The sequence below is a fragment of the Pimephales promelas genome, chromosome 14 (assembly GCF_988280905.1).
Source record: "Pimephales promelas chromosome 14, fPimPro1.hap1.1, whole genome shotgun sequence".
NCBI lineage: Eukaryota > Metazoa > Chordata > Actinopteri > Cypriniformes > Leuciscidae > Pimephales > Pimephales promelas.
The window spans coordinates 8,650,345-8,678,056 of NC_142782.1; the positions used below are offsets into that span (position 1 = coordinate 8,650,345).

Consider the following 27,712-nt stretch of genomic DNA (forward strand, 5'->3'; position numbering starts at 1 on the left):
CTTTTGAAATATCTGAGATCTCACAGTTTAGATGATAGAGGAACGAGGAAGCATCCATTTGAGTATTGTGAAGCACCCATAGACTTTAGACAAAGCCTCAATATCCAAAGCTTAACCCAATGTAACATCAGGGGTGTTTTTTTTTTTTTTTAATAGCTAAAAGTGAATCATGTTTTTTTTTTCTCTGTCCTCTCTAGGGGAGAATTACAAGACGGAGGGTTATGTTGTAACACCCAACACCATGCATTTGCTGAAGAAGCACCTGGAAGTCACTGGAGGACAGGTATAACCTGAATTCACTTTTTGTCTTTTTAATTAGTGGCTCTGAAGTGTGCACAATAAGATCAGGAACATTAAGTAACTAAACTGAGTATTTTCTGCTTAAATTAAATTTTCTCTTTATAGGTCCGCACCCGTTTCCCCCCTGAGCCTAATGGTATTCTGCATATTGGTCATGCCAAAGCAATTAACTTCAATTTTGGTTTTGCCAAGGTATACATGCACATACATACTCTCACATTAAGAATTTTGCATAACAAAAAAATTCCTTTCTGACTTTGTGTCTGTGTGAAGGCCAATAATGGCATCTGTTTTCTGCGGTATGATGACACAAACCCAGAGAAAGAGGAGGAGAAGTACTTCACTGCCATCAAAGACATGGTGGAGTGGCTTGGTGAGTATTAAGATCTTACATGGCTGATGCAATCACAAGCTGACTGCTGAGACTGAGCAGTTCACTCGATTGTCTTGTGGTTATAATCCTGTGTACTGTTATTTTTTTGTTGAAAGTTGAGCACCTAACCTCACTTGTGGTCTGTTTTTTTTTTTTTCAAATGGTTGCTCATTGTCACAGTAGTTGCATCAAAAGAGAAAGTCAACACTTGTTAACAGTGTCTGCTTGCAATGCATTATGAATTGAATTTAAACAGAATTTGGAGTAGAAAAAGTTAAAGAAAGGTCTTTGTGTTAAAGCTGCAGTAGGGAGTTTTGAGAAAATGTTGACTTAGCCTGAAAATTTGAACAAGTACAACTTACAGGTCCCACCCCCCTTGCTACCTGCTGCGCTACAGCCCTCCCTCCACAGCTCCTCCCCCACAGTGGATCCTGCCGCTAGTAAGCAGAGTAGTAAGCAGGGCCAGCGATGACGGCGGATAAACGGTGACGACACATTCACTAGTGGGGATGAAGCATCAACAATATGCTTTACATTGACTAAGGCCTGTCCATACTTTGACTACAAACTTGGTCCTCAAATCATTTGCGTATTTTGCACTACATGTATTGTAACTTTATTCTATAAGTTACAATTAGGGGTGTCACGATTCTCCAAATCGTTGATTTGATTATATTTTTGATTCTAAGGTCACGGTTCGATTGGATTCTCGATTTTTACATTTATTTATTTTTTAAAAGCCGAAACCGGCCAATCCGGATGCTCTCTGTCTTACTGTACGTTCACACCGTCGCCGACTTGAGCGTCAAAGAAGCTCTGGCCGCTCTGTCAAGGACGCTTGTCAAAAAGCACGGGAAAGCTTGTTGACGGTTTGGGCGCTTTGAACGCTCTGACGTTGCAGGGAGAAGAGAAGTGTCACAACATGAAATAAATAATAAATAAATGTAATAAAATGAGAAAACAAGCATTACATTGAAGAAAACTTTTATAATGACAGCATTTTTATAAACGCTTTGGTCGCATTTGGACGGGGAAAAATAATAATTAAGTATTATTTTTATTAGTGAGCGTTCGTAAATATTTCAAATAAAAGTTGCGCTCATTCTCAAATGTTTATCACTGGATCATTATGGAAAATCGTGAAGTTGTTGTGTTTGGTGCTGCTTTACTGTATTTGCGGAGAAGACGTCGGACTCAGAGATTTTCAGCTTCTCCTCCATTTTCTCAGAACTAATGTTTAGGTAGGAATGAAAGTTCACATCGTTTGTTTCTCCGGAATCAGCCAGAGTGAAGGATGTCTTTATTCCGATTGGTTGCTGGCGTTTGCCGCTGCTTGCCGCTGAACAGCGTCATAGCTCATTACCATAAAGTTGAGCTTCTTTCAACTTTCAGATTGATGCTCAAAATGCCCAAAACGCGAAGCCGAAGAATTTGACACTCCTTGCTGCTGAGAGAAGCCAGCTTCCATTGAAAATGAATGACTTCCGGCCGCTTTGGAAGCTCAAGTCGGTGGCAGTGTGAACGTACAGTTACATTCGCTTCATGAGGCACACACACAAGGTCTCTCGCTCTCTCTCTCTCTGCCGTGCTCCCAATACGGTTTGGAGCACAGTTTTTTCTGTCTCGCATGCTTGCTCAATCACTCATTCTAGATTCTGGGAGATTTTAACTAATTTGCGTGCATCAGGGAGCCGCTATCAATATGCAGGAGACTCCCGGTACATCTGCAGGACTAGGGATGTCTGTAAACTGGCTTTTTTGAAGCATGAACGATGTCAACATAACTCACTGGAAATCCAAAAAACTTCTACACCTGCAACTTCAATGAAGGAGTAGGGGGTTCAAGTTCTGTCGATGGGTGTCCAGCATCTGCTGTTGCCATGCTATTTTTTTAATGGCTGTAGCTTAGTTAGAGGAGGTTGACCATTGACTCCGAACACTTCAACAGGTGTGTTTTTTTCCGCTTGGCACGCCGACCGGACGTTACATGGGGGCGTGACAGCATCGACGATTTCAGTTTTTATAGCTCTCACATCCCTCGGCCTCGTCCTGCTCGCCACAACATTATTTCAGAATCATGAAAAGTCAGTGAATTAGCAGGTGTCAATTGTTGCTTTGCACAGTGCGTGACATTTTATCTACATGTTACGCCGCTAGAGTTTTGACACCGAGTCAATGGGCTTTGTCTAATTCTTTTTTGTTTCGCTTGTTTATCGTCATCTGTCTTTTTCCTTTTACCTGTCTTTGTTTTATGAGCAGGTGCCACTCAAGAAATTGGCAGTTTAAGTTGTTTCTACGCCATTAGCACAGCTGCAGCACACCGGCAATCTTGAGTTTGATTTGAACGACAGTACACGCTGTGCAAGAGAGGGGTGTGATCAGCTTTTACACGAGCGTGATTGACACTGCTAAGACATTTCTCCTTGCTCTGATTGGTTGTTTCTGACCGGGGGCGGTGTATTTCTGCAAATGACAATAGGACCACTGGGAGGAGCCAGAGGAGCTTGATTTTTTTTTTTTTTTTTTTTTCACAGATTATCTGTCACATATTCTACTGTCAGGACATAATGACAGTTTTGACTAATATGTAAAAAAAAAATTTTTTTTTACAAAAGTTACCTACAGCAGCTTTAAGTGAAATTACACAAATGTTTCAAATGTGCACTTTTCTATTGCCGAGCATTTTTTATGCATGTGTATATATATTTGTTTGTTTGTTCTTCACTATCTCTCAGGGTACAGACCATACTCTGTCACGCACGCCTCTGATAACTTCCAGCTTCTCTACGATCTTGCTGTTGATCTCATTCGCAGGTGAGATTACAAACCTGATGTCTCAGGGCTCTATGCTTATAGAACTAGTGCACCTAATTTAAAGGTTCTCTGAGCGATCCTGGGTGTTGATGTTCGGAATATTTTCAAACAAATCGGAGGCTAGCTAGACCTTTCCTCCTCCGCATCTCATCTCTCCTCCCCCTCCCTTCCGTGCTTCTTGAAATAATTGTGAACGTGCATTTCTAGCAAATTATATCCTTGTGTGGGTTTGGCGAACATAAGCGTCAATTTAGAATAAAAAAAAAAAAATTTAACGTTACCCACCTGTCCAGCAAAAACAGAGCAACCTGAATGTCGGACTGTAAGCCTTTCTGCCGCTGGAGTTCTCGCCATCGTTCAAAAGCTTTGCTGCCGATGTAAATTCGGAACTTCGCACGTTATTTATCCGACTCCTTCTTCTTTTTAATTTGTTCTTTAGAACGACGTCTCTTTGGTCGTGTCGGCCATTTTTCAAACTTCCCTCTGATGCTTCTATCTCCTTCACACACACACCCCCTTCATGTGCACGCGCACTAACCCCCCAGACCCACCCTCAAATACTTCTTGCCAGTGATTGGCTGGAACACTGTGTTGTGTCACCTTCACTTTTCAAACAATTGTGCCAACATTTTTAAGTGTCATGGGTGTGAAAACGTTTAATCTACTGCGCAGTTTAACTCAGCCACAGAAACCAGGCGACAAATCATATGAGGAAATAGTGGGTTTACTCAAGGACCACTATTCACCCAAACCACTGATTATCGCAGAGAGATTTCGTTTCCATAAAAGGAATCAGCAAGATGGTGAATCCATCTCACAATTCGTGGCTGTGTTGAAACAATTGTCCGAGCATTGTGAGTTTGGCCAGTCATTGAGTGACACCATTCGTGATAGGCTTATCTGTGGTCTTCGAAGTGAAGCTATACAAAAACGACTACTAACTGAAAGTAACTTAACTTTACAAAAGGCCATAGAGATAAGCACATCAATGGAAATGGCCGCAAAAGAGGCACAACAACTAAGTGCATCCACCCATGTACACAAAGTGTATGCTGATTCAAAGAACAAGTCAAACTCAGATAAACCATGTTATCGCTGTGCAAAAGTAGGGCACCAGCCTGAAGATTGTTGGTGCAAGGACATGAACTGTCGAAATTGTGGCAAAAAGGGCCACATTGAACGTGCCTGCAAAAACAAAAAGACACAACCAAGCAAAAATGCTGGACCTAAAAAAAAAATGTACCAGAAAAAGCATGTGAATCAAATGGAAAATGCCCGGCACACACAGAGTGATTCGGGATCTGAGGAAGAGGATGCCTTGTGTGTTTTATCTGTTTCAGGAGATGAACAAGGCTATTGGGTGACTCCTCTTCTAGATGGGAAACCAGTACGGATGCAGGTGGACACAGGAGCTGCGGTATCACTGGTGTCAGTGACAACCTTTAAAGAAAAGCTGTCTCATCTCACACCTCAGCCATCAAATATTACATTGAAAACCTACACAGGTGAGAAAGTTCCTGTTAAAGGGGTAATCGAGGTGACAGTTGAGCTAAATATGCAAAAAAGGAAACTACCACTGTACATTATTGAAGGAAATCACCCAGCTTTGCTAGGAAGGACTTGGCTGGAGATGATTAAGCTGGATTGGCAAGAGGTCCATCTGGTCAGTAAAACAACAAAACTTCAAGAGATTCTAAAAAAGTATTCGGATGTGTTCAGTGACGAACTAGGAAGTATGAAGGACATTACAGTAAAACTGACGGTCAAACCAGACAGTCAACCAAAGTGTTTAAAGGCCAGACTGTTGGCTTACGCAATTAAACCCAAGGTTGAAGCGGAATTAGAGAGACTAGTAAAGGCTGGAGTTCTGTGACCAGTACACACGAGCGAGTGGGCCACGCCAATTGTGCCGGTCATCAAAAAAGACGGGTCCCTTCGACTATGTGGCGATTTTAAGGTGACCGTGAATCCGGTTCTGATCCCAGAGCAGTATCCCCTACCTCGTATTGAGGACCTTTTTTCTGGTCTCGCTGGGGGCCAACGGTTTAGTAAAATTGACTTGTGCCAGGCATACTTGCAGATGCACGTGGACCCGAACTCACAAGAACTTCTTACCATTGTAACCCATAAGGGAATGTACCAATATCAGCGGCTTCCTTTTGGGATTACATCGGCACCGGCACTGTTCTAAAGAGCTGTGGACCAGATTCTCAGTGGGCTGATCGGGGTGCAGTGTTACCTTGATGATTTGCTTATCACCGGAAAGGATGAGACGGAGCATTTGAGTAACCTAGAAGCCACCTTGCAGAGACTGCAAAGTTTCGGGCTGAAAGTCAGGAAGGACAAATGTGAGTTTTTCTGTCCTTCCGTTGAGTATTTGGGCCATGTGATTGATAGTTTGGGACTTCATAAGGCACCCTCGAAAGTGAAGGCAATAGTGGAAACTCCGGCTCCGCAAAACGTCAGTCAGCTTCGGTCTTTTTTGGGGCTGTTGACTTATTATGCGAAATTTGTGCCAAATTTAGCTAACAGGCTGAAACCGTTGCACGAGCTGTTGAACAAATCCAAAAAGTGGGAATGGACTAAACAATGTGAGGAATCTTTCAAGGAGGTGAAAACAGCCTTAGCCAAGTCTGAAGCTCTCACTCATTTCAACCCCGCTCTGCCAGTGCAGCTGGCATGTGACGCATCGCCCTATGGCATCGGGGCTGTGGTGTCACACATCATGCCATCGGGTGAGGAAAAACCCATCGCTTTTGCTTCACGAACTTTGAGCAAAGCAGAATGTAACTATGCCCAAATTGAACGTGAGGCACTTGCTATTGTCTTTGGGGTGAAGAAATTTCATCAATTCTTGTTTGGCAGAAGATTTACGCTCCTAACGGATCACAGACCTCTCACCTCCATCTTTGGCCCACATTCAGGTATTCCTTCACTTGCTGCTGCAAGAATGCAGCGTTGGGCCCTTCTTCTGTCTGCACATCAGTATGATATCAAGTACAGAAGATCGGAACATCATGCTAATGCTGACGGACTCTCCCGACTGCCATTGCCCACTACTCATCCAGAACCAACAAAGGCGGAAATTTTCTACTTCAAAGAGGTAGTTAATTCCCCTGTAACGGCAGCTCAGGTAAAAACGCACACACGTACTGACCCAGTGATGTCCAAGGTATTGGATCTTGTGCTCAGAGGGGAAGGGGGAGAAATGTCTCCTTTTCTAAGGCCTTATGTGATCAGGAGAAATGAGCTTACAGTTGAATCTGGATGTCTACTGTGGGGCTCAAGGGTCATTATTCCACCACCATTGAGACAACGAGTACTGGAGGAACTTAATTCGGGACACTGTGGAGTTGTTCGGATGAAGGAGATTGCCCGTAGCTACCTTTGGTGGCCAGGTGTGGACTCTGAGATTGAAGAAAAAGCAAAAATGTGCAGTGCATGTCAAAAGCTGAGAAATACCCCACAACCAGCCCCGTTACACCCCTGGCAATGGCCTGAGGAACCGTGGGTGAGAGTCCATATTGATTTTGCAGGGCCATTTGAAGACCATATGTTTTTAGTTCTTCTTGATGCTCACAGCAAATGGCCAGAGGTTGAGGTAATGAAATGCACGTCATCAACGAAAACTGTGGAAGCCCTTCGTTCAATCTTTGGTCAGTTTGGCTTGCCACAGCAACTTGTCAGTGACAATGGGCCTCAGCTGGTCTCGGAGGAGTTTGAGGTTTTTATGAAGGCCAACGGGATTCAACACATTCGATCAGCACCTTATCACCCGTCCACTAACGGTCTTGCTGAGCGGTTTGTCCAGACAATGAAGCAAGCTCTTAAGTCGACACAGGGTAAAGGATCATTGAATCAACGCCTCAACACTTTTCTACTTTCCTACAGAAACACCCCCCATGCCACCACCAAAGTGTCTCCTGCCACCGCTATGTTTAAAAGACAACTTCGCACACGTCTGGATTTGTTGAAACCCCTGAAAACAAAACAGACTGTTCAGGTGCGACAACATCTTCAGATGGAACGACGTCTAAAAGCAAAACATCGTTGGTTCAGACCTGGAGACAAAGTGCTAGCTCTTAACTATGGGAAAGGTGTCAAATGGCTGCCAGCAGTAGTGATTGCACAAACAGGGCCAGTGTCTTACACAGTTGAGCTGGCTGATGGTCATCTCATCTGGAAAAGGCATGTAGACCAGTTATTAGCTGCAAATTCGCTTGCAAATTCGTGTGACAACTCGGGAGAACCGGTGACAATAGACCCTTACCTGGAAATTTCTCCAGAAACCCATGATCTGTCTGAGAATTCTTCCACACCAACCCTTGAGAATGCACAGGCTGAGACTCTACCAAGTCCGGCAAAAGAGACTGTTCCTGATTCAAGTCAGTCAGGGCCCCTGTCAAACCAAATCCCTGCAAAAGAGACTGTAACTGTGGATGTACCTACTGTTCGGCAATATCCTAAAAGAGAACGTCGTCCTCCAAATAGACTGACACTCTAGTTAGTGACAAACCCACTACAATGGGGCAGAATAATCCCCAGGGTTTTGTCCGGGAATAGAGGTAGTCTACCCTCTTTCCCTAGTTACTAAAAAAAAAAAAAAAAAAATTGTATGTATCTGATATTAAAAAAAAAAAAATGTTATTGTTGAAGTAATGTTTTTTTTTTTCTACTATAAATTTAGGAGGAAGGAATATGTTGTGTATTTACGAAATGCAATTTGACCTCTCTGTGTTTCCTTATACCCTCCTATGTTACGTTATTGTTCTACGTAAACACCGTAAAGTTTTAAGTGCAGAATAAAAAAACGGCAAGACTGGCTTACGGTTACTCCTGCTCTCGTGTCTTTATCTCGAAATATATATAATACATAACACACTGTTTATTAGGTTTCGTGGTCCGGGTGAGACATGATTGTTTTTGTTGCCGTTTTCGGAGCCTGTGGTGTCTACAGAGACCACGTTTTTTTACAGTGTGTTTAGGGGACAGGCAGCTAGCCGATAGTGAGGAGACGTTTGATGTATGTGACAAAAAATGTTTTGGCCCCACATCGCTTAGAGAACCTTTAAAATAAATATTTAATTTATGAGCACAATTGAAGTACAGTATGTAACAGGCTATGTCTGTTTAGCCTTTCACTATAAATGTTCTACTGTCTATTTTATAAAATACACAATCAAGCAAAGAAAAAATGCTTGTAATTAAGACTGTAACAGTGACTTGCCTGTCGAGGAGAAAGCAGGAGAAAGTGTCTCTTTTGAAATCTTTCTCCTTCATTAGCTCTATCCACCTGGAAAAAGCTATCCCCATTTACTCTTGTTTTTTGTACTCTGCGGTCACGTTTCCTTTTTCGTTCAATTTAAGACTTTGGCGACAAGTATTTCTTCTCCTGTGGCTCAGCATACGTATGATCCGCCATAGAAAATAAAATTGCACGTCACCTTTTTAAAATTGACTGGTTTAGACCGCCTATGGTTTAGACAAGCGCCTCTCACTGCTCTGCTCGTCCAGTTCTGCTGCTTCAGTCACGTGACGGTGGCTCTGAACGAAACCGCATTGTGGAAACGCGTTTGCCTAGTACTTTTTTGATCCTCTCTGCTATTATACTTTTTCAAGATGGCGGAATGACATGGAAGCCTCCGTGGACTTACCTGTCCCATGTATATAAAGATAATAAATTCTTCATTTACAAGGTTAAGTCAGATAATTGGATAATTATTAAAAGATAATATATATGTGTAGCAAGGTTCAGAAGGAGGCAGGAACCTGGATATCAATCAAAATAAAACTTTATTTAAATGAAATAAACAAACAAAATACCTGCCAGCAGTTCCTCACAGAACTGCTGGCAACCCAAATAAAACATAAATACCGGCCAGCAGCCCCTCGTGGACAACTGCTGGCTTACCAAAATAAAATAAAACACAAGCACAAACAAAAGCAGGCCTGTTCCTCTCTCGATCATCCATTCCGTCGCTCCCCCTTTATGCTTCTGCTCCTCCGTGAGAGATGCGAGACTGGTGTGCTTCAGAGGTGTGCTGCTGATTAGAAATCGCACCACACTTCTAACTATAAATGCAGTCTTCACAGGCAAAAACCAAATCTGAAACTGAGCACAGATATTCAGTGCTATTTATTATTCGAATAATCAATGTAATCAGACACACCAGGGCAACAAAACACAATTGTCAGTCACATCTGCAATACTTTTGGTCACATGAGCAATGGGTGGGTTTAAACAAAATGTGCTATCTTCTAAGTTTTTTCTAAGAGTATCAGATCCATATATAAATACCCTGAAATAAAAGCTGAAATGTTGATCTTTTGTATCATTATTTTTTTTCTATACGTCAAACCCAAATGTTTTCAGTCTACAGAAAATCTACAGAATCAATAATCCAATACTTTTGGAGGGTGTGTGTGTTGTGTTCTGAATACGGTCTATATTAATGACTACTGAATCCTTTTTGTTTGTTTGTAAGGGGTCATGCGTATGTATGCCACCAGCATGGAGAGGAGCTTAAGGGTCACAACGTCCCTCCCTCCCCATGGAGAGAGCGACCCGTGGGCGAGTCTTTGGTTATGTTTGAGAGGATGAGGAAGGGCATGTTTGCAGAAGGGGAAGCCACTCTCAGAATGAAGATGGTCATGGAAGATGGGAAAATGGACCCTGTGGCGTACCGGATCAAATACACGCCACATCACAGGACAGGAGACACATGGTAAGATACTTTGTTTCGCTCACATGGTGTGGTTGGTAACACTTTATTTGAAGGGGTGTGCATAAACATGACATAACACCTGTCATGAACATGAATGAGTCTTTATGAATGTTTATGACCTTTGTCATTAAGTGTCATTCGGTAAATTATGACACTTTTAATGCAAAGTTGACATTGTTTAAAATGTTTAAAATGAGCATGAGTGTGCATGCGAGACAGATCAGACTGTGCTCCATACCGTATAGTGCGCGCACGAGGGAGAGACCGAGAGACTTTGCGTGTGCGCCTCATGACACAGAGACTCGGGTACGGAAATTTTAATTCTTATTCGGTCTGGTTATTACCGTTTATGTCGGAACTGAATCCCTACTGGCACCGGGTTTCAGTACCCAACCCTATCCATAATGCATCCGTCTGCGTATTCAGTACCTTCGTCCATATTTTCAAAAACTTTCTGCCAGTGAAATCCATGGTGAAATCAAACGCACTGGCACTGATCTGTGATAGGTCTGTTAGCCCATTAGGTCTAACCCCCTATGAGTGGATTTGAAAGGGTGGGATCTAGTGCTTGTAGTGTTTACAGAAATCCCCCCCACTTACACTTCCTCCTACAATGACGTAAAATTAAGATTTTTGCGTCATTGTCGGAGGAAGTGAACAAGGTAAATAGCGAATTTCTCTTCTCAGGGGAAAATGAGAGAGTGTTGCATGACCATTCAATTGTATGACTGGATTTATAACAATGGAAATCTTAATGCAAATGGGTGGAGTGTCCCTTTTAATTTTATGCTACTCTGTTCTTGTGTACAGGTGCATATATCCCACGTATGATTACACGCACTGTCTGTGTGATTCCATTGAACATATCACACACTCACTGTGCACCAAAGAGTTTCAGGCCAGGTATGTCACTCAACATTTAATCAGAGTATCAGGTAGGGCTGGGTATTAACAAAGATTTCATGATTCTTTTCTATTTCAATTCACAAGCTTTTGAATTCTCTTTGATTCTGATTTTGATTTGATTCAGTATCAACAAAAGCACCAATGAAGAGGGATCCAGTAACACTTGTGTAATAATCAGCAATCAAAGAGTTGTATTGTAGCATAGGTCATGGTTCAGGGAAGGTGATGGCGGGAAGCAGCAAACAGTAAACACTTCTAATGAAAAAATAAAACTTAAACAAGAAAACTCACTCCGCTCCCACAGCTCTCGACCCTGCCCTGCTTCACCACACATACAAATATTTAAATTGCACATAAGACCATTTTTATATTTATTGATAGACTTGTTTCTACACCAATTAGAGAACTTAACAGATAAATTTTGTTTTATTCAAACATTTATCAACAGATTTAAAAATATCACCAACCAATTTAAAAATATCATAATATGTAATAGTGCTCTCCTGTAGGGCTGTAACGATGCGCAATATAAAATTGAAATCGCGATACTCAGGTCCACAAACCGGTATCGTGATGTGAGAAGGCAGAATCACGACACACCCCTTCCATTAGAATTATTTGAAGAATAAGATTATAAAATAAGATTATAAAACACATAGACCTACACCACAAAACTAGTTGAGGATAAATTATTTAAAATTTGGCAATTTATGGATTGCGTTTTGGATATGAAATTTGCAGCCAAAATTTGAAATATAAATTCTCAGAAAATGCAATACCATATATTGACACTTCTGTTTATATATCCATAACCTACTCCCTTAACCCCCTGGGGTCCAAGGTGTTTTTGGGGTCCTTGAGATGTTCTGACATGCCCTGACGTGTGCTTTTTTCAGTTGCTTATAAACATGTTAATGGCACAGGTGAAATTACACTATGTTTAGCACAAACAGGGCTACCATAATATGTGAGAAGCATGTATGTACATGTTTGTATTTTTAAAAGAATATTGTTTATGCATGGTTATTGAAAAAACTAAAAATGAAAGTTTCTGAAATAAGGCCACAAAACACATACGAAATATGTATCCACATTACTTTTGACTAATGGATGTTTCCTAGAGTTTTTTTTTCTTCACAATAATCTGAAAATCATCCTGCCTAATTGTTTGTTTACAGACACTATTCAATAACGCAATTAGAACAAAGTCAAGTCAAGTCACATTTATTTATATAGCGCTTTTCACAATACAGATTGCATCAAAGCAGCTTCACAGTGATAACATGAAAGTAGTACAACACAGATCAATAATATTGTTGAATATTAAATATCCCCAACTAAGCAAGCCAAAAGCAAAGCAACAGTGGCAAGGAACCAAAACTCCATCAGATTGGATGGAGAAAAAAACCTTGGGAGAACCCAGGCTCAGTCGGGGGCCAGTTCTCCTCTGGCTAACATTCATATTGTTTTAAATAAGCTTTACAGTAACTGTATTTCAGAAAGTACATGGAAAAAAAATGCATTTAGTTAATCATGTAATATTAAGGGAATAACATACAGTATCGCCGGCGTTGAGTCGTCTCTTCACAGGCGTTGGTCTTCTCATCACAGGCGTTGGGGCATCCGAATCCCCGTGAGAGGCTGGATACAAAACTGGACCTGACAAACGCCATTTTTACATAACAGCAGAAAGGCAGATGGGAAATAATTAGCATAGCTGATGTTCATAATGATTTCCATTACACGGGAGTAGGTGTTAGAAAACCACAATCTCACAAACTCTCCACAACCCAACCATACGTGCCGACCCGTTTGTCTAAAAGGCTGTCGAACCCCACTGGTGCGTTAAGCAGTTTCAGTGGCGAAGCACTTAAGAATAAATTACTTACTACATCAGCTGAATCCCTGCTTTTCGAAATGAAACTGGTAACTGAGGTAACTTTTCCAGGATTATTATGACAGTATTATTCCTCACAGCGCAGCAAGACGAGGTAAAGGTTATTTTTGTGATAAACTGTATGTTTTATCCAGCTGATGTGGGCATTTTCATTGCTTGCCTCAACATTAGCTTTTGAATAGCACATGCTCTCAGTGGGCGTGGTCACATTAACACAGAAAACCAGCATTGCAAGTTTGAGAGGAGCGCCAATCAAATGCTAATCAATTTATAACCTATATATAATTAATTTTTTCTAGATTTATGATTGATATTCTGTCTATCTGTTAAAATAAACCTACCATCATTCTTAATTTCCCTTCATTTCTTAGTAAGTGGGTAAACTTACAAAATCATCAGGGGATCAAATTATTAATTTCTCCACTACAGAGTAGCTAGTTAATAGCTTTCACACAACAACTGTTACCATATTGTGTAGTTTAGTACAACTGGAACACTGTATTTACCTATTTATCTTTTTTTTAAGAAGTTGAAATCAAGCTCAGAATAGTAAAGCCATGCTTTCTTTGTGTGCATATAACTAAGGCTACAGTATGCATGTATTACATGATGGTTTTTGTCTCTTTCAGACGATCATCTTATTACTGGTTGTGTAATGCTCTGGATGTGTACTGTCCGGTGCAGTGGGAATATGGTAGACTCAACCTTACTTATACTGTTGTTTCCAAGAGAAAGATCATCAAACTGGTGGAAACAGGAGTTGTTAGGTAACACGCACATACTTTTTTAAAATTTATAAATAATACTTGACTTTTTTTCTTTAATTATTTATTTATTTTTATTTGTTTTGGTCATCCTGTGTTGTATGTTTCAGAGATTGGGATGATCCACGACTCTTCACCCTCACAGCTCTCAGGAGACGTGGATTCCCTCCACTTGCTATCAACAATTTCTGTGCCCGGGTGAGAGAAAAATGGAGCAACAATGTATGATATAAGTAGTCAAATCAAGATACTTGAAAGATTGAATGGAAGCAGAAGCTAATGATCACTACAAGAGATGTTACGTATGCAGGCCACAGAAGTGAGACTGGAGTTCCTGACAACTTATTTAGTCTGTTCAAAGTCGATTCCTTTTATTGTGAGACAATAACTTTATTTATCATGTACTTTCGCCTTTACAATTTTGCAGTCTGTTTGCGTTCACAGATTCTAGCGATTCTAGCTCAAATAAATGGAATAAAATTGTAATAACTGATCATAAATATGATCAGGAATCGCATACACAGATTAAAATTACTTGAAAAGGGGATACGTTGCCAATGTATCTGTATGGACAACTACATACAACGAATTATAATCAATTATCCATAAAGGTAGGCAAAAATAGATCAATTACATAAATCAATAATCAACCACAACAAATTATAATTAAATAATATGTCAATTGTCTAGAATATATCGATTCTAATGATAACCCCTATGGAATTAATTTGTTATCGAATAATCTGTTCATCTAGCAAACTGATCGTGCGATCTTTCATCAACCCTCAAGAGAAGTTATCCTTATAGACTCGCAAGAAAGGCTATCTTTCTGGCCATGAAAAATAACTTTCCTGTTTTATAAAAATACTAATTAAAGTATCAACAAATTGTAAAGCTTGTAGCTTATATATGAAAAGAGAGAGATGTCAGTATTTTTCCTTTCACCTAATTATAGCGTATGACGTGTTAATGTGACCCCGTCCACTGAGAGTGTGCGCTATTCAAATGCTCATGTTGAGGCAAACCATGAAAACGCCCATATATCAGCTGGATAAAACATCCAATTTATCACAAATCTAACCTTTACCGAGTGTTGCTGTGCTGTGAGGAATAAAACTGTCATAATAATCCTGGAAAATTACCTCAGTTACCCGTTTCATTTTGAGGAGGAGCACACAGATGCAGCTGATGTAAGTCATTTATTCTTAAGTGCTTTGTTCTAATCACATTATTGAATAGTGTCTGTAAACTGCTCAAAGACTGTTTAAATATTAAATGCGCACACAGACAGACACGCACGCTGGGCATTCATTCACTTTCGTTCCCACATTAGTAATACTATATAGACTACTGAGATTTGTTATATACTGATCTTTAAAACCAAAAAGACTGTTTAAATATGAATCGGGTGTGTGAACGAATAGACGCACAGATGCATAGCCTACTGTTACAGACGAAATAGCTTATAAAGTTTTTGCTATAAAATAGACATCAAATAAGCTTTAGTTAGACAGTTTCTGCTCATGTTATGTATGTTTTGTCAAAAATAAACTAATCAACTGTTATCCAATGCAAGCTAATGCAATGTACATATCAAAATAATGAATCCTTAACTTTGAAGTATGTATTATAAAATTTAAATGGCCTACTTTAAAAATAATACTTTATATGGAAAATAATTTTCTTTTCAAGATGTTTCCAACTCTAACTTTGAACCAATTCTACATATAATAACCTATTTTACCAGGATTTGTTTCCAGGTATGACTAAAAAATATGTAAGTATGTATTTATGTTGTCCTTTCAATTTTTTCTTGTCTGACTCACCTGAATGAAAAGCTCATTATTATGTGTGTCTTTGTCTCTCTCGGGTGAGAATCACCTAATTATACATGATGAGGGCTGGCCTGTTCACGCCCATTCGCATATTGCCTCGCAAACAAAAAATGTTTTTCACAATATAACCCAATTCACAGTTTTATGTGAACGATTAGGCAGAATGATTTTCAGATTATTGTGAAGAAAAAACTCTAGGAAACAACATCCAGTAGTCAGAAGTCTTGTGGACGCATATTTCGTATGTGTTTTGTGGCCTTATTTCAGAAACTTTCATTTTTTGTTTTTTCAATAACCACGCATAAACAATATTCTCTCAAAAATACAAACATGTACATACATGTTGCCCTGTTTGTGCTAAATATAGTGTAATTTCACTTGTGCCATTAATCTGTTTGGTAACACTTTATTTGAAGGGGTGTGCATAAGACTGACATTAACATGTCAACACTGTCATAAACATGACATAACACCTGTCATGAACATAAAGTAGTCTTTATGAATGTTTATGACTTGTCATTAAGTGTCATTCGGTAAATTATGATACTTTTAATGCAAAGTTGACATTGTTTAAAATGTATTTGTTATGACAACTTGACATTAACAAAGACAGAAATGGCTTTGTTATGACAACTTGACATTAATCAAGAAATCATAACCTGTCAACTTGACATCTTAATAACTAGTCCAACGTGTTCCACTTTACTTGAGGTAAGGGGAAATATTAATGACACTGTTGTTAAAGCATTTGACAGTGTAATAACCCTTAATGACATCTTTATAACTAGTACAATGTGTTACTAGGACAAGTAAAATATTCATGAGTTATAATGGTGTCATGACGGCCAAAGTCAAAACCGACCGACCACATATGACAGGGTAATGTAATGTTAACGCAAAACGAAATAACTTCTTTAAGTTTGATAATTATTTTGATATGACATATTTGTGACAGGTTATGATTTCTTGGTTAATGATAATTGGCATAATCAAGACATGTTTTGTCTTTTTTTTAATGTCAAGTTGTCATAACAAAGACATTTTAAATGGTAAATTTAAAATATATTTTTTAAATTGTTTAAAATAATTTACATTTTAAACAATGTCAACTTTGCATTAAAAGTGTCATAATTTACTAGCCTGGATGCCAGCCCGAACTCCGCCCACAACATTTTTTGGTCGGGAAGTTCGGTCTGGACTCGATCCATTGAGGAGTAATTATGATCAGGCAAAAATGATCGGGCCAATCAAATTGCCAGGGCGGGCTTTATAAGATGATGGACAGATGATCTGCAGGGACGTAATCATCACGTTATCAAAGAGCACTTGTCAAAGATGACTGCAGCTGGAGAATTGAGAATTAAGATGACTCATGGTGAAGTAAGTAAAAGAAGCAACACTCGTTATTTAACTTCTAAAATAAATAAAGTTATGCTATGTTCTGTATTTGAAAACTGCGCTATGCAAAGGAGTTGACTTACTGCGTTGCTCTGATTGGTTGTAGGTCTACCGACTATCCAATTGAGTGCAGAGGTTTTTTTTTTTTTCGTCCTGGTTCGGTTACGACACGCCTCATAATCAAAGCCCAATGAAGGAGTTTCAGACTCATATTCTCACTTGAATATGAGTATGACGAAGTCAGGCTAATAATTTACCGAATGACACTTAATGACAAAAGTCATAAACATTCATAAAGACTCCTTCATGTTCATGACAGTGTCATGTCAGTCTTATGCACACCCCTTCAAATAAAGTGTTACCATCTGTTTATAAGCAACTTTAAAAAGCACAGATGTCAGGGCATGTCAGAACATCTCAAGGACCCCAAATACACCTTGGTCCCCAGGAGGTTAAATGAAAAATGTTTATACTTTTTGAAGCCTAATAAATGTTTGAAATGTGGGGAAAAATGATTTGAGACATTATATTAGTCATATTAGTAGCTATAATATTAGTGAGACTGGCCTTCAATCGTAAAAAGATGCCATAAAAGGGATAGTTCACCCCAAAATGCAAACTCTGTCAGTAATTACTCTCCCTCATGTTGTTCCAACCCCGTAAGACTTTCGTTCAACTACAAAACACAAATGTAAGATATTTTTGATTAAATCTGAGAGCTGTTTCACTCCTCCATAGGCTTCCAAGAGATTGAAACGGGCCGGCCCAGAAAAGTTAAAGACATCTTTAAAATAGTCAGAGTAACTACAGTGTCTCAGTCTTAAATTTATCAAGCGACAAGAATACTTTTTGTGCGCCAAAAAACAAACAGTAATAATGGCTTTATTCAACTATTCATTTTCTTCTCTCTGGGCCTCGAGATAGTTCACGTAGTGTGACAGCGCAGCGCTTCTGTGTTGTATGTCACACGCATCACACACATGACCATTGTTGGCCAATAGTGAGCCTATGTGTCACGTACAAACGTTCAGTGAGCGGAAAGGTGTCTACGATGTCTCTGGAGAGATCGCAGAGTGTAAATGGTGTCAGAAAACAATCTAATCCCAGACATGTTGGCATCGTGCCGGTAATTTAGATTGCAGAGAGTCCTGATTTACATTCGCAAGTTCAGAGCGTAAAAGCTTTGGATTTCAGAAGGAATGTGCATTAATTGTTGTCAGACGAACAAACCATGATTCTTGTTCATATGCTACAACAGTTAATATTTGAAAAAGCAAAATCGAGGCACTTTAATGTAATTTTATTTTGATTTTGGCTTCCATTTTATACAGTTCTTTGGCATCGTAAAACCCCTCCTTCCCAGTTTCTGTAACTTTCCTTGTCTGTAACTGGTTTGGACTGGTTTCTACCCCCTAAGAAAGACCAAATTATTTCTTGTTTTCTGAGGTGACAAAAGGTCTTCATTTACGAGCTAAATTACCTCCTTAATGGCTCTATGCACCAGATTAATTAAAATCGCTGTAAAATATCGATATTGATAATGGATATATCACAAAGCAACTATCAGTGCCGATTACTCTGCAAATGATGTACGTCAGTCAACCTTAATCACCACAAATTCAAAACACAGCATTTAATGCTTTTAAAGACATTTACAGGAATAATTCATTAAAAAAAATTAAAAGTAATTTTTAGGAGTAAATTGTTTTAAAGTTTTTAAGCTTTGTGTCTGGATGTAAAAGCGCCTTAGAACTATTATAAAGGTAGTTGACTTATTTTCTGTTACTTTCTGAAGTCATATAGTTTTGTTTGAGGAACAGATTGAATTTTAAGTTATTTTCAAATAAAGGTTTAATTGAGCTTTAAGATAAGGATATTTTTATTAGAAACTTGATTTCTTAGAGTATTGCTAATATATATATATACGTATATATATATATATATATATATATATATATATATATATATATTTATCACATGTATATCACATCACAATTTAATGACAGTCGACAACACAGTCACATGGTAAATAAAACTACACTCCACAAGACATGCTGTTTTGGAAATGCTCTGATCCAGCGTTTAGAGATTAGGGCTGCACAATTAATCGCAATGAAACCGCACACTTCTTGGTAAAGACTGATTATTTTATGCGGAGCTTGTCAGTGCAGCACAGCTTATTGGTAGTAAATGCTGCTCCATCTGAACACCAGAGGGGAGTCTCACGCAGACATATCAAATATGTCCCGCTGTGGAAGGAAATCCCTATCAGACATCATACTATCACTGTAGCTGAATAAATAGAAGATTGAAATGCTTTGATTGATTAAACATGACTAATAAACACACGACTGTCTTATTCTGTGTAAGAAGCCACATCATCTCACAGAAGGATGCTCAACTGTCATTATGAAGAGAGTTTGGAGTAAAAGCATGTTATTAAATGTTGTCTTTTGTTGGACAGTTGGTTCATAAATGCTTCTCATGTTTGGAAACATGTTTGACATTGTGTTGATTTTTCAAATGCACGTTATACGTGGCTCAAGGCTCACAAAGCTTTCAGATGGAGCAGCGTTTACAGAGCCATACATTAATGACAAGCTGCACATAAAAAATAAATGCAGCCTTTGGGATTTCACAATCGTGAAAAAGCCAAATCGGTTTAAGTGCGACTTCATGTAAATTGTGATTAATCGTGCATCTGTTTTTAATTTTTTTAGGTGGGTGTGACTGTTGCCCAGACCACCATGGAGCCACACCTGTTGGAGTCGTGTGTAAGGGAGATCCTTAATGACATCGCCCCTCGTGCCATGGCCATACTCGAGCCCCTGAAAGTCACCATCACTAACCTACCAACCAATGCACAGGTACAAAATGCAGAAGTGCATGAATGTTTGTTACATATAAGGCATAATATACAGCTAGCCAGTCATTATTAGGGCTGTGTATCATAATAAAATGTTTGATACCGATACCTTGACTTCGATACCGGTTCCTGAACGATACCTTTTTCGATACCAATTGTATGGAACCATTTTAAACAATATAATATTACCTACATTTTTTTTTTTCAGTTTGTTGACTTTTTCACACTCATATTTTGAGTATGTAAAAAAGCACCAATGCTAAAGTTTTCTGTTTCCTAATAATTTAACAACATGTATTCTTTACTTCAATGAGCTCATTGTTTCTGCCTTATCTTAATGCACTCTATAACAATGAAACTGAATGAAAATTAATTGAAATGCATTACACTGTCACCTCTGACATCACTCTAAATTGTAATTTAGAAACATCCATTTTCTGTAAAGCTGCTTTGAAACTATATGTATTGTGAAAAATGCTATACAAATAAATGTGAATTAAATTAAATATAGGCTACTGGGGGCGGGATTTATGCCTCGCGCTCAGCACACCTGAAGCTTGCCGCAAAGCACTAGTAACAGTGCTTAAACTGGCAACAGTAGCCTAATGATTATGGATGTGTCGGGAAACAACAGCAAGGATATATTTTAATTGTTTATTAATGAACAAGTGTTTAATAAGTCTGCTGGCAACAAATATGATTATGGCGATGCTGACTCGTCATTCCTGCAGTAGTGAATGTGCGCGCCTATATGGATTAGGTAACGTTAATCAAACTATTTATTTCTAATTGTTGTTTTTTTAAAGTAGACATATTTTAACCGTCTATAGGTCTATTTCTCATGTCTATGAGGCAAATATCCTATATGTTGAGTGTCGGTTCATCTGTGACGTGCTCCAGTTCTTGCAGTTGAAGACGGATAAACTTCGTACTCTCAAGTGTCTGTGCGCTTATCAGATTTACTGTGTTTTACTGGTCTTGGTGGCAATTATCTTGTCGAAAATATTGCATCTGGGTTGTGACGCTTACACGCGCACACACACACACACACACTCACACTCACGTGCGACGAGCTACGTCTCTGAGCAGCCGTGTAAACTAGTGTTTTCCGCCACAGCCAATCTTGCTGCATGCTTATTGTTTCACTGACGTTGACGAGATTAACCACTTAGGTACCGAAATTTGGTACCTAAAAACAAGACATGTTTCGATACTCGGTAGTAACGAGGCAATTCGGTCGGTACCTAAAAAGTACCGAACTCGGTACCCAGCCCTAGTCATTATTACAAAAAAAATAAAAATCAGTTATAAATCACCCTTTATTTTGTAATAATGACATGCTGACACAAGCTTTTATCGCTAATTACAGCCAGTCGATCCTTATCGCACAATAAAAATGGTTTATTTTGTAATAATATACACAAGCTTTTCTTGCTAATTTACAGCCAGTATATTATCGTACAATAAAATTAAGTTTTAGCAGAGTTTCCGCTAGAAAAAAATGGTGCCGGTCAAAGTGACCGGCAAAGGTTTAGTTTAACGGACATTTTGATGATATGCCGGTCAAATATCGCCTCTTAATTAGTCAAGTTGAGGAAAACTGGAGGCAGGCTATGTAACTTAAAAAATGACATAATCAGGCCGTATAGAATGCAACATGTTTATTAGCATAACTTTCAAATAGACGAAAACCATGAAAACATGAACGTCTGATTGGCGTCAATCAACGCCAATTGTTTTTAACTATGGTTTCACATTAGTTTAACAAACCAATCACCCTTCCCCACATACAATATCTGAATAGTAGTTTTTACTCAAGCGAACTTAATTTTACACACTCTCAGTAGCGCCTCATTTAGCTGGTAACATTTAAATTGGCCACCGTGAAATGACTCCTTGTCAAATTAATTGGAACAAACAAATGACTAGGCCTATACACTGTCTCTTAAGCTACTTATAGTAATTTTAAGCTACTTTTTACGCTGTTTTGCAGTCCTGAAATGTGCAGCTGCCGACTTAAAATCAAAACTTCGCAGCGTCTCTCCACAACTTGCAATGCGCATAAGCCGCGTAACGGCAACTTCGCTGCTTCGTCTTGATCCGATTCTGCAGTGAAAACCCCCTCTCTGCAGGAACACTCGAGACAGGGAGGCTATCTTGGCAAACTTGATCCAGGATAGATTTCGTTGAAATCGCGCCGTCTGAACTTGGCATAACTTACATTCGCAGCAGAGCATGTGAGCGGAGTGGAGTGTCTCCACGTCTTTTCCCCGCCTGACTAAACTTGCTTGCATTGTATTCAGCATCCCCAAGCGAGTCTGCAGCGCAGAGAGGGTTTTCTCCGCTGCTGGGCTGCTTTCAAGAAACCACCGCATGTGTCTGAAGCCTCAGACATTGTCCAAACTCGTGTTCTTGAAGGTGAACTCAAAAGAACTGTAGGCTAGATAAGGAAAGCAATTCTTTTTTCTTCTTCTTTTTTTTTTTTTTTTTTTTTTAAGTTTGGGACAATTTAAATTGTCATCCGTGCTCTCTGCGCAAAAGTTAGATTAGGCAATGCGTCTGGTGGCCTAATAGTTAATTTACAATTTTTTTTTTGAACAGATGATATAGGCCTAAGCCAATTTAAATTTTAATTGTGTTAAATCACAATTAGATCACAAAAATCAGTTAGGCTTATCAAAATCTGGCCTAAAAATTAATTAGCCTACTTTTAAACATTTATGTAGGCCTAGCCTATATATTTTTTTTTTTACATTTTTGTTCATATTTTTATTTTAGTTATATTATTAGGCCCATTTATTCGTTTAATTTTACAGCAGTTTGTGTGTACAATGGTTATTAACCCATTTACATTTTTATCGTGTGCGTTGGGCAAAAGTTCAGTTATCAAAATTCTGGCCTATAGTTAATTTACTTTTAAAACTTTTATGTATATTTTTGTTTATAATTTTTTTATTCATATTATTAGGCCCATTTATTCGTTTAATTTTACAGGACTTTTTGTGTATGCTACCTGTTCTTGCTAGTCCTAATTTGTAATTTGAAATGAAACATTTCTGTTTGGAAAATGTTGTTGGTCTTTAGTTTTTTGTAAGGTAAGGCTGAGCGTTAGCGTTAGGTAAGGTAACGTGGAGCGTTATTAACCAATTGATCCATATATAAGGCGCTCCAGATTATAGGCGCATTGTTGTTTTTTGAGAAAATTGAAGGCTTTTAAGTGCGCTTTATAGTGCGGAAAATACGGGTACATGCCGTCTTTAAATAAATGCACAAAAATATACATTTTTATTTATATTTAAAATTTTTAGTAATCTAATAATGTCGTGTAAATTTAAATGTTAGTAAAAATAAATAAATAAAGACATCTTGCCATACTAAAAGGGAACGTTTCTGTAGAATTACCGTATAATAAATCAACAGATCCTACTTACCACTATGTGTCTGCGGATATCTAGGGATTCAGAAGGGCATCGCATCGAGACAGTGAAGTAGATCCATGCAATCCTCGGGGAACCGATCTTGCAAGGCATCTATCAGATGTTGAACCAAAACGTTCCCATGGCTTTTTTGGTCACTTTGACATCCTTGTATGTGCCGTCTTTAATAACATTCAAACGGTAGAGCCTGTTCCTTTATAACATAGCCAAAGGTCGGTGTATTTTTGCTTTATATATTTTAGGTTTATTCTCTAATTCAGATTGTGTTAGGGGGGCGGGATTATTAGGCAATTTTAATCGGACAATTTGACCGGAGAGATTATTTTTGTCGGACATTTCATTTTTTTCCCGGCCAATGTCCGGTAATTACCGAACAATGGAAACCCTGGTTTTAGTATAGCGTTTTAGTTTTAGAAGGGAAATAATTTGCACAGATTCCAATCCTGAAAATCCTTACATTCTCCACCGAAGGTCTCTCTCAGCTGAGTTTTAGCAAAGACTAGTATAACACAATTCGCATCACTCATGTTGTTTTGAATAGAGAAAAGATTAACACTCAATATGCAGGGTTCGTACGGGTGCTTGACATCCTTGAAAATGCTTGATTTTTGATGTTGTCATTTCAAGGTTTTAAACGTGAAAGAAATGGTTACAATTTCAAGCACTGTTTCACAACAAATACCCATCTGACTGAATATTTTGTTTATTAAATGGAACAATAAATGTTTTGCTGTGGCCCAAGCGCGATAGTTCCCGGCGCCCCCCACAGCGTAGGTCTGGTTTCACACTATTGAATCCTGGTGCATTTGCGTGCATCTTAAGTCATCACAAACGTGCACGACGCATGATAGAAATCAGAATTAATCAGAATGTTTTTTTATTAATTTTGTGCTATTTTGCACAGCTGAGTGAACAACACAGGTTTACTGTGTGTCGCATTTGGCTTTCTGCTGATTGCAAACGCATTCTTGAAGAGACAGTGGATTTCCATTAATTTGTTGACCTGAGTCCACGTGCTATGTTTGTGCGATTACACTGCAGACTCACTCTAGCTTGTATCCAAGGTAAATCATCAACACTATCATCCTGTGTTTTATTTATCTACATACAACATAATTAGCTTCAATGCATGCATGCGCAATGCTCTTTAGTTATTGCGCAACGAGTCTGTGATGCTTTTACATTGATGTGTCCCTGCTTGATTTAAACTGTAACCACTGATGAACATATTCAGTTTTGAGAGAGAGAAAACTTGAACTGTAACCTCTGACATGCTTGGCAAAAGATCTACCACTAGTACATTAAAGAAGTCAAACTAAACTTCCGGATTGATGCATTTATTTATGGGTTGAGCAGACTGCGTTTTCTTTGTCCATCGTCGAGAATCACATCTGAAATGCGCGCAAGTGTCTTTGTGCTTCATGTTGTGGTGGATGTGGGTGACACCGTTGCCGTAAATCATGTTGTGATTCTCGCAAGATTTGTCGGGGGTGCAGTCTTATAAGTACAGAAAAGATGAAATTATTCTCTTCAGGTGCTTCGTTTATATCTTTATATTCTGTTTTGGTCATATTTTTCAACCTGTTCAGATTTTTCGGTTCTCTATTACGTTTTTTGAACAATTACGTCACAGTATTAGCAGCGGAACTGACAAATAAGGACATTGACTACCGCCACAACACTTCAAGCAGTCCGCCATTATTATTTCTTGCTCCGATTTTGTAGTTTTTCTGATGCTTTTCTAAACGTAAGTTATATTATTATCAATACAGGTTTTTAGTGGTAAGATTAGACCATAGTCATATATCTTGTCAGTGTGCTTGTTTTAATGAGAGACAGGGTTCGTACGGGTGCTTGAAATCCTTGAAAATGCTTGAATTTTGATGATGTGTTTTCAAGGTTTGAAAAGTGCTTAAATTTTGGATAAAATGCTTGAAAGTGCTTGAAATTGTAACTGTTTCTTACACAACAAATACCTATCTGACTGAATATTTCGTTTATTAAATGGCGAAATAAATCTTTGCTGTGGGCCGAGCGTGATTGTTCCCGGTGTTCCTGGTGCCGCGCCGCCCGCGCATTTGCGTGCATCTTACGTCATCACAAACGTGCACGACGCATGATAGAAACAATAACACCAAATTAATAAAAAAAAACATTACTGTATTTATTGCGTTTTTTTTTTATTAATTTGGTGTTATTATGCGCAGCTGAGTGAACAACACAGGTTGTGTATTGCATTTGGCTCACTGCTGATTGCAAACGCAGGAGAAAGTGGACTTCTAATAATTTGAGTACACTGCAGACTCACTCTCACTCGTATCCAAGGTAAATCAACATTACACTGTCATCCCTTACATGTGTTTTATTTAACTAAATACATCATAATCAGCTAAAACGCATGCGCAGGACACTTTACTTAGTGATTCCGTGATTCTTTCACATTCACGCGAACCGCGGCACGGTTCGGCAGCAGCCGAACTCAGAGCACCTCCTCCAGGTAGTCTTGGATTCGGCAGCCTACCTGAGGCAAAATTACTAAATAGGCAGCACGTGTGTGTGTACCGGTTGTGGTAACATATAATAAATAATGACGCAGTTACAAGGTGTGTATAATATAAACTACTTAGTCAACATTAACAGTAGATGCTGTTCGGTTTTCTTACTGCTGCTATCCTTCTAGTCACTTCTGAACTTGACACAACTGAACGTCAGGTGACGGGTTGCCAGATATCACAAAAGAGCAAAACAAGCCAGAAAAATGTACCAGGGAACACATTTAAACATAATATTATTGCTAATATTATCCTACCAAATTAAAAGGAAGTTACTAATTTATTATGAATAGAATAGTTCAAAATAAAATATTTAGAATAGATATTGATATTGAACTGATTGATGAGGTAAAGCAATAACATGAGATTGAAAAATTATTCAGCAACACTTTATTTAAAGTTTAATTGCACCTATGAGTTGTATTTAATATCAGTCAGTGTTCACTATTGTTCACTATATTTAGCTGAAAATAGTTTACTTAATAAATTATTTGCCAAAAAAGGTCAAACAGGGAGAAGAACTTTTCATTTCTGAAGTATTTGGGTTTATTTAGTATACAAAGCCCTTGATGATTTTTCGAGAATAACTACATGTATAAATAACTACTGATATATACTACTGATAATAACTAATATCGTTACCGTGAAATAAAATTAATATTACCGTGAAACAGAATTTTGGTCATACCGCCCACCCCTATGTCATTTGGATCAAATCCTCCAACAACATTTTAAAAAATAAAACCCGTGTTTTGCTTCAATATCTGATCCTTCTGCTATTACGAAACACAATTTTGGCTGTATATTTCATATTAGCCTATCTCTTTTAATGTGGAAAAACTGCTAAATAATATTTTTTTACTATGCATTGTTTTGTAATTTACGGTGGATAAGGTGCTGGAAAAAGCTTTAAAATGGACCTTGAAAGTGCTTGAAAAGTGCTTGAATTTGACCTAGGAAAAGGTGTACGAACCCTGGTGAGAAATAATCGACTTTCACTTATAACACAAAACAGTTAACTTACATACCACTGCATCCATATGAAGACGTTGTTCTGCAGGTTCGTCGTCGTCTTTTTCAAATCGCTCGCTCTGGCTCGAATATGTAAGGCTTGATGGACAAGTCTTCCGTTGTTGACATTTTGTTAACGTGTGAATAAAAAATGTTCTTTGAAGTTATAGTAGTCGTATATCTCTAATCAAACTACAAAAAATGGCCGAACGGGGGGAGTTGAACCGACCGTGAACTCAGCGACCTGGAGAGCGGGTATTTTATTTAAAGGGGCCGCTTTAAAAGGACTTGCTCACAGACGCACATCAGAAAAGGGGTAGAAAAGGGGCCTGTGGAGCTATAATAATGAGGAATTCATTTCCGATACTAGTATCAAAGATGAGTGATGGTTATGATCATAGTGGGCCAATCAGGGCCAAAATGCCAGGGCTAATTTTTTATTTATTTTTTTTCCCAGTCCAGCCCTGGGTGAAGTCACTGCAGCTGCAGCTCCGGTTCCTATAGAAACAGACGCACACTTCCACTTAGTGCTGGGTGGTTTGACCAAAAATTTATATCACTTTTTTTTTTCTTTTTTTTTTTTTTTCAAAATTAAGCTGGTTTCTGGTGTATGACGTATTTATTTTATTTTTTTTTCATGCATAATCAGGTGTTGAAAGCATTTAATTAAATTGTTATTTCTTAACATTCTAATAACTTTCTTATAACCAGGACATAACTTTAAAATACAATGTTTATATAATGGGAGAATTGAACGTTCTAATGACGTTTGAATGATGTTCTTATACCCAAGCAAAAACGTTAATACAACATTTATATAACAGGAGAACTGAG

At 38.5% G+C, this 27,712-nt stretch overlaps 1 protein-coding gene across 1 annotated transcript in view; it reads left to right on the top strand.

The window, feature by feature from the left end:
* qars1 (glutaminyl-tRNA synthetase 1) overlaps positions 1 to 27,712 on the top strand; it is a 61,300-nt gene that overhangs the window by 28,746 nt on the left and 4,842 nt on the right. Inside the window, exons 9-17 of the mRNA XM_039678350.2 lie at positions 198 to 283; positions 406 to 492; positions 574 to 673; positions 3,409 to 3,487; positions 9,973 to 10,212; positions 11,023 to 11,115; positions 13,645 to 13,782; positions 13,890 to 13,977; positions 19,733 to 19,879. Coding sequence (XP_039534284.2) covers positions 198 to 283; positions 406 to 492; positions 574 to 673; positions 3,409 to 3,487; positions 9,973 to 10,212; positions 11,023 to 11,115; positions 13,645 to 13,782; positions 13,890 to 13,977; positions 19,733 to 19,879 — 1,058 coding nt within the window. The remainder of the gene's footprint in view (positions 1 to 197; positions 284 to 405; positions 493 to 573; positions 674 to 3,408; positions 3,488 to 9,972; positions 10,213 to 11,022; positions 11,116 to 13,644; positions 13,783 to 13,889; positions 13,978 to 19,732; positions 19,880 to 27,712) is intronic.